General features: G+C 41.3%; 1 protein-coding gene across 1 annotated transcript; it reads right to left on the bottom strand.

Annotated features, from left to right (window-relative positions):
• Nucleotides 1-3,274: 3,274 nt before the first annotated feature.
• On the bottom strand, nt 3,275-6,702 carry LOC128014375 (uncharacterized). The gene is made up of 7 exons (XM_052597955.1): nt 6,524-6,702; nt 5,666-6,045; nt 5,384-5,477; nt 4,882-5,226; nt 4,569-4,746; nt 3,918-4,045; nt 3,275-3,452 (listed from the first exon to the last, which is right to left on the bottom strand). The coding sequence occupies exons 2-7, from the start codon at nt 5,740-5,742 to the stop codon at nt 3,276-3,278; spliced, it is 999 nt and encodes a 332-aa protein (XP_052453915.1). The 5' UTR covers nt 5,743-6,045; nt 6,524-6,702; the 3' UTR covers nt 3,275.
• Between the last annotated feature and the right edge of the window lie 641 nt (nt 6,703-7,343).

Below are 7,343 nucleotides of genomic sequence, written 5' to 3'. Positions count from 1 at the left end.
TTCAACATACCCGAGTAATGTGTGCAATCCCAAATTGTCTCCAGTTACTTGTGCAATTGTTCCGTAAACTGGTTCATCAGAGAAAGGAACTTCAATTCCTGTACACTCAAGGACTTTCAGATCACGTACGAGGGGCTGTAAGATTAAATCAAATCCATACTTCTTCACATCCTCAGTATGAAAAAGGGCTAAAAGATGAATATTCATAAGAGCGGAGTTTATCTTTGGAGATAGGTTTCGTAAAACAAAGTATATACTTCCAACCTTATGGATACCATGCTTGGATCCGAGAGGATTTGCCATTTCAAAATCATCGTAGAATATCTGTATTTGGAGAGAGTTTGGATTTTCAGAGAAGAGGGGGTGATCTCTAAAATAGTTACCATCACAGAAGTCTTTGTAAAACCCAGTTTTCTCACAAGGCTGCACAAAATGATCACAGATCTCTTGGTTGGTGAATATGAACTTCAAAGTTTGCAATAGAGGAATATAAACAAATTTGTCTGTTATGGGAACTTGATCATATGTGCCAGTAGTTCGATTCCTTCTAGTGTCATACCTCACTCCTAGGGCTACCTCAACAGGTTCTACAATACCCCATTTCTCACTGAAATGTTTTTTCCTTTTTGCCTCAGTGTTCAGTTTGCTAAATGGATTTTCAAGGTTGTCAAAATAATCGTCAAACTTTGTTCTGATCTCCTCATCGTTAGAGAGTAATTTTACAACATCATCTTTAACGTTTGAATGCAATTCCTCTACAAGTTCCTCCATATTTTCAACAACAGTCGTTATGACATTAGTAGCCACACCACAGCCTTGGAGATTTGCAATAAGGGATGCACACATTTCTTGGGTATGTTGCCTGGTCTCATTACAGCTTTGAGAATTCTCTGGTTGCTCTGGAATTAAATTAACTACGGGTTCATCAGATACGTCAACTATGACGGGTTCGTTCTCAAATTGATCTAGACTTTTAGCGCTATGTTTGTTATGGAGATGTTTTCTAAAGCCTGAAAAAGTCCAAAATCTCTGGTGGCATCCAGTCTGGTCACACATCAACTGAAACTTCTTACCAGGATAAAAGGCATGGAAAACTTTGAGATGACGGATCAACATTTGAACGGTAACAAAACTAGACTTGCAAACAAAGCATCTGAACATCATAACTCTTTAGTTGAGGAGCTTAGCTCTTAGGTCCTTGACTCTGGGAGTTTCGTGAGAATGACCTACATCAATGTTGTAGATGGTGGTCTGCACAAATGTGTACATGCCATTTAAGGCCTGGTCATAGGAGATGCCGAAAACATAATGTGCTTTGAAAAGTTTGTCACACCCAAGGGGCGGGCTATGCTTTGACTAAGCCACACCCCTTCTCAACTTCCACCTCGAGGAGGTCCCCAAAGCCAACCCAATGGCCAAACAACACGAGAACAAGTAAGTGATAAAACAAATCTTTATTTAAATATTTAAAAATAGCTTGGGGAATAGGGAAAGGGCAATTAAAACTAAACTCTGACTCGGCCCTCCAGATGGGCTATGGCCGGGAAGAGGTCAGGGAGCAAGGGGGCCACGGGGATCCGGGGCGTGGGACTCGGGGCCCGGCCAGAGTCTTAGGTATCCGTAGCGCCCTCCTTCTTCCTCCTCTTCGCTGAATACAACTCACGGTAAGTACTGGTTCACACAGTTCGTTCTCGGGGTGCTCACTCTCTTTCTCTTCCTCCACAAGCAACGGCTGGGACGCAAAGGCACAGTTAATTCGGCTTGGTTTTTGCTCTCACCTCTCCGCTGATTGCAGCTCACAGTAAGTACTGGTTCACACAGTTCGTTCCTTGGGTGCTCACTCGCTTTCTCTTTCTCCACAGGCAGCGGCGTAAGTACAGGTTTCCTCGGTCTCTCCTCGTGTTACCCACTCTCTCTCCTTTTCTCTCCACAGGTATCAACTTGGGCACAATAGCACAGTTAGTTTGCTTTGAATGGCTCTCACCTCTGGGCTGGACACAGCGTACTGTAAGTACAGGTTTCGCTCTATTTCTCCTCGCGTTATCCACTCTCTCTCCTTTTCTCTCTACAGGTATCAACTTGGGCACAATAGCACAGTTACTCTGCTTTGGATGGCTTTCACCTCTGGGCTGGACACAACGTACTGTAAGTACAGGGTTCGCTCTATTCCTCCTCGTGTTATTCACTCTCTCCTTTTCTCTCCACAGGTATCAACTTGGGCACAATAGCACAGTTACTCTGCTTTGGATGGCTCTCACCTCTGGGCTGAACACAGCGTACTGTACGTACAGGTTTCCTCTGTTTCTCCTTGTGTTACTCACTCTCTCTTTCCTTTTCTCTCCACAGGTATCAGATTGGACACAAAGCACAGTTAGTTTGCTTTGAATAGCTCCCACCTCTGGGCTGAACACAGCGTACCGTGCTATCTCCGGAGATCTGAAGCACGCTCACAACATATACTGTACTGAACTAGGCTAGAACCAGCAGTCTCCTTGTCCTCCCGCGACGAAGTGCGTGAAGGCGGGGGTTTATCTGACAGGACACACAGCAATACACAGCAACCCACAGCAATATACAGCACCACGTCAAAATTATAGGTTTTCACAGCACGAAGACTCACCCACCACACTCAGTGTACGAAAAGGACACCCGTCTTCCTTCACTTCGCTTGGTTCGGATCTGGCGATGGAATATGCGGCCTAGCTAGTGATGTCGTCGTTGTGACTACTTCAATAAGTATTCCTTCGGCTCTCCCACCACGCTATATTAGGGGTAGGGCCGCCCTCCTCCTCCTGGGGAGATCTACACAACGCCAGGTCAATATACAGGGCACTTTCGACTTGCTCTTAGTACTCACATCAATGCCGCTTCCAATCCCCTTTTTCACGTCGTCTCAATTCGCCGTATAATCCATTCACTTCTCAACCTTTAAGGTTCGCGATGTCTTCACAATCATACAATTCCAGCCTGAGGGAGAGAGAGAGAGAGAGTTAGACAGCCACCAGCAGCGCACCAAGACGGGCACGACACAGTGCTTCACACACACCAGAAAGAGCTCCCAGACTGTGAAATAACTTGGCCTTAAGTACTGCCTTGTCCAGCGTATCCTCCAATCACCAACCGCTGTCCCTAACTAGGCACAGGTGCATCGAATTCCCTGATTTTCCCTCTTACGGCGCTACCGGAAGTTCCGGTGTTCTGTTTTTCCGGTCCGGGCGGAAACACTTCCGGGCGGAACCAAACTTCCCGAATTTTGGTTCCGCCCCTAAAGATCGTCACCTTGTGACAAGTTCATCAAAGGCTGACAGGGAAGACTTGCCCTTGCAGGGAAGGAGATCACCATCCAATGCAATGTAGAACTCGTGGATGTGCTTTCTTGTCGTCCCAACTGCCAGGATGTAGGGCTGCCTCCGCTGGTTTGGACCAGAGTGCTCCTGAAGGCTGCGACATGACTGTAAGATAAGAATAAACTGAAATGAATCTACACTGAACATCACATTTTGATGGATAAGTCACACTCTGATAGAAACCTTTGATGGCACAGTTAGCTTTCCCATACAGGATATATTCAGCTTGTGATTAGGCAACCAAGGTTTTTGTACCACGGTCACACAAAGAGAGGGAATTAAACAGAGAGGTCATTAATGTTGGTTACCTTAGCACATGTCCCTGCAAACTCCAATACGTTAGCAAGACAAACAGACAACTGAAAATAAGAATGAACGAGCACAAGACTGCAGTGAAAAGAGGTGAACCCCACTCTCTAGTCGCTATGCACTTCAAGGAGGCAAAACATAAATTATCAGACTTAAAATTCTGTGGAGGTGGCATTGAAAAGAAACAGATCAATAATCTGGGGGGTTACACAATTGCCTTTTGACAATGGCTATTGCCATTGGAGATCAGGACACACTGACCTTATGAAATTTGACTACATGGTCCACAGCTTCCCGGGTACTGATCTTTACAGCTCCCTTCTTTCCACTTGGAGGTGGTGGCAGTAGGTAGACCAGCAGTAGCAGTGAGGCCATGTCACTATCCCAACCTGAGAAGGCAGAAGCACCTGCTTAAAGCATGATATACACCTGACCAAAACCTTTGATACTACATCAATATTAAAACTCAAAACTCTTTTCAATAACAATACTAGTTCTGCAACTAACATTTTTTTTGATAATCGATTAACCTGTCAATTATTAATCAATTGGTTGGATTAAAAGGGCAATTTATAATAAATTGTATAATAATATAAAACATTCTCATGCTTTGTATTGTGCAATTTTCCCGCAGCAGCTAACTCTGCGACCTCTGCTCTGTTTTTCAGATGAGTTTTATGCATAGAAATGCGTTTTACACCATTGTGAAGTGACATCACTGACTGGAATTTTCCACAGTGATGTCACAGACCCAACTAATCGATAATGAAATTCTTTCTTGATTATTTTCATTATCGATTAGTTGTTTCAGCCCTAAAAATATATATAATTTGTCTACACAACGATTTGTCATGGTAAATAAATTAAGTCAACATTTGAAAGATACACACCAGATTCATGTAAATTATTTACCTGGGACCTCGTCATCCTCATCAGTGTTCTCCTCTGCAGACTGGATGAGATGGTCAAGCAGGGGTGTCTTGCTGATGTCCTTGGCTTGCTCTATTACTTTGGCCTTCAGGAAATCCCATTTCTCAAGGAGTTTTGATGAAGTCTCAGCTCCAAACAACAGGTCAAAGTCGTGTGCCACCTAAAGGGGAGGAAGCAAGCATATGTGTATTTGATGATGGTGGTATAGTGGTAGGTGACCGTTTTCATCTTTGAACAGCTGTTCTTGACACTGCAAAAACATAATAAATGTGCTTACAAAAAAAAAACAACTTACCAGGCCTTTTGTGTCAAGAAACCTTGGGAACACAGTAAGCACTGTGCTGCATTGCTCAGGATCATGGATCAACTTTTGCCTGTGCTGGAAGGTTTCTCTCATTTTCATGAAGATCTGTTCGTTGTCTGTGCTGTGTTTCAGTAGAGATATGGCCTCTCGACACTGGTCTCCCTCCAACTGCTGCACTTTAGTCACTTCTCTCTCTAAGTTTGGTCCGCTGCTGCCTGTAGTGTGAGAGCTCCTTCTCCTACCCCCATTGGTACCGCCATTGCTGAGTTCTCGCTGTGTGTTTTTAATCTTCCAGGCAATGTAGCCCTCATTGCTGTCTATGTCAAAAAAGTGTTCCTAAAGACAGTATCAACAAAGATGGAAATGTATAAAAAAATTGTTTCAGCATGAATCAATAGAGATCTTTAGAAAAGAAGTGTTAGACTTTTAAAATGCACCAGAACATTATTCATTTGTTTATTAAGATTAATCTTACTTTTAAATATGTACTCACATAGCCTTTTTTGGAGTAGGGATCTTTTAGAGAGGGGAACAGTGTTACTATCCCCAATGCATACTGTGCTCTTTTATCCATAGGGGGAGCACGTCTGTGGAATAAATGTTGTGTATTAAAACCAACACACCGGAAAACCTATGATCTGCGCAAGGCCACAGCTCATTGGCCACGGTTGTCATTTAATGATAATCACCTATTTGATTACAACTACCAAATCTGCAATTGAATTCTATGAATATACACTTTACCAAATCATGCACCATAAAGCATTTTACTTACCCATACTTTTCAAACATTTCAGCAACAACAATGCTGACGAGATCACGGCGTGCTCGGTCCTTCATCTCTCCTGTCATTGTATATTTTGCAAGGATTTTCTCACCTCCAGGCTTTTGTTCCAGAATTCTTTTGACAAGCTTGACAACAGGTAAAAATGTTATGGTAACAGTAACAGGTAAATGTAATGTTTACAACATAAAGAGAAATGTTCTGAAAAAACATCACCTCTTTTTGGCTGTCATCAGTATGTAGACTTTTTGGGGACATCACAAAGGTGTCATCAATGCGCTGTCTTTTTGGGGACATCAGAGAAGCATCACTGTCCGATGAGGGTGATGATAGTGACAAGGTGTTTGTGCACGAGGACTGGATGGGAGAGTCTGAAAAGGGCAAAAAGATCATAATTTAAAAAAAAATATTTCAGTCAATGTTTCCACAGGTTTAAGTGAGGAGAGGTTAAAAAAAGGCATGGTGAGACTGCTTCCAGGAAACTTTTTTCTTTGCCATCTATAAATTACATGAGTTTTGGTAGTTAATGTGGCCAGACTTTAAGCAGTTTGGGCCATGATACATTAACTACTAGATGGCAAGACTGACTGTTTTTTGAGAAGTACTCGGGTCAACAGTCTTACTGGCTAATCCGTTTTATCTCAAATGTAGTTTTTCAAATCCTTATGTGAACACTGACAGATAAGAGATAAGGTTGGAAATATGCAAAGTGGTCCTTTAACAGAGAAAGCACAAATCGGACATTGGTGAGAAGCTACTGTTTTGGTTTTGTGATAGCAAATAAATTACAATGTTAACACATTGGTATTGTTACCCTGCAGTGTACACTGTAATTGTACAAACATTTACCAGAAACTGAAAGAACATTAACAATGGTCCACAGGATGTCTGCTTTTTCCTCCAAGATGTCGCTGAAGACCTCTTCATCAACCTCTGTTCCACTGTCATCCAGCACATACATGTTTGTCTCAGGGGGTATGCTGAACTTCTCTTTAGCTTTGAATACAGAAAAAACAGAAGTTGTTGTGTTAGGGTTAGAAAGTGGGAGAACAATAATGTTTTTAGCACTATTTTTATCTTAATGGGCAAAGCTATGGTAGACTAGCATGGTGCTAAGAATAAAATTTCATATAAATGTACATCTAAACCAGTGGTTGCGTAAGACTTTCACATTGTCCTTTATTTTGATGGATATGGTCGTAAAAATTGCACCTTAATATATTACTCTATTTTAATTTTCATATTTTAATTATAAGACATTTAATAGCTTTCGTTTTAATTCACATTTTTATTTTTAATCATTCATGAACTTACAGGATATAGGAGCATATAGGCTAGATTGTTCATTTTTTTAATATATGAAGAGTCACTTTTCATAGTCAGGGTTTGTACAGATTTTGAAGAGTTTAATTTAAGCACTTTTCAAGCATTTTTAAGGTCCCTAAATCCATTTTTCAAGCAGCAACAAAATTAAAGAATATAAATAGTATAAACAGCACCCCTTTAGAAAACTACAAGCTAAAATATTAGAATCTTCAATATAATACAACTTATATTAAATCACTCTTTGGATACTTTTTAAAAATGTGGTTATATTTTTGTATATTTGTTGTCAACTGTAAGTTAGGTTGAGTTTTTTGTAGATGGTTGGCATAATAATAATGATAAT

Source organism: Carassius gibelio, chromosome B25 (assembly GCF_023724105.1).
Source record: "Carassius gibelio isolate Cgi1373 ecotype wild population from Czech Republic chromosome B25, carGib1.2-hapl.c, whole genome shotgun sequence".
NCBI lineage: Eukaryota > Metazoa > Chordata > Actinopteri > Cypriniformes > Cyprinidae > Carassius > Carassius gibelio.
The sequence above is the reverse complement of the archived record's forward strand: the minus strand, read 5'-3'. Positions and strand labels throughout refer to the sequence as shown.

Bases quoted from the DNA above. Each gene is read 5' to 3' on its own strand.
- LOC128014375 (XM_052597955.1), bottom strand. From the start codon at position 5,742: ATGACAGGAGAGATGAAGGACCGAGCACGCCGTGATCTCGTCAGCATT. The intron at 4,747-4,881 runs GTAAGTTGTTTT...CCTCCCCTTTAG, and splicing joins TTCTTGACACAAAAGGCCTG to GTGGCACACGACTTTGACCT. The intron at 4,046-4,568 runs GTAAATAATTTA...CTGCCTTCTCAG, and splicing joins TGAGGATGACGAGGTCCCAG to GTTGGGATAGTGACATGGCC.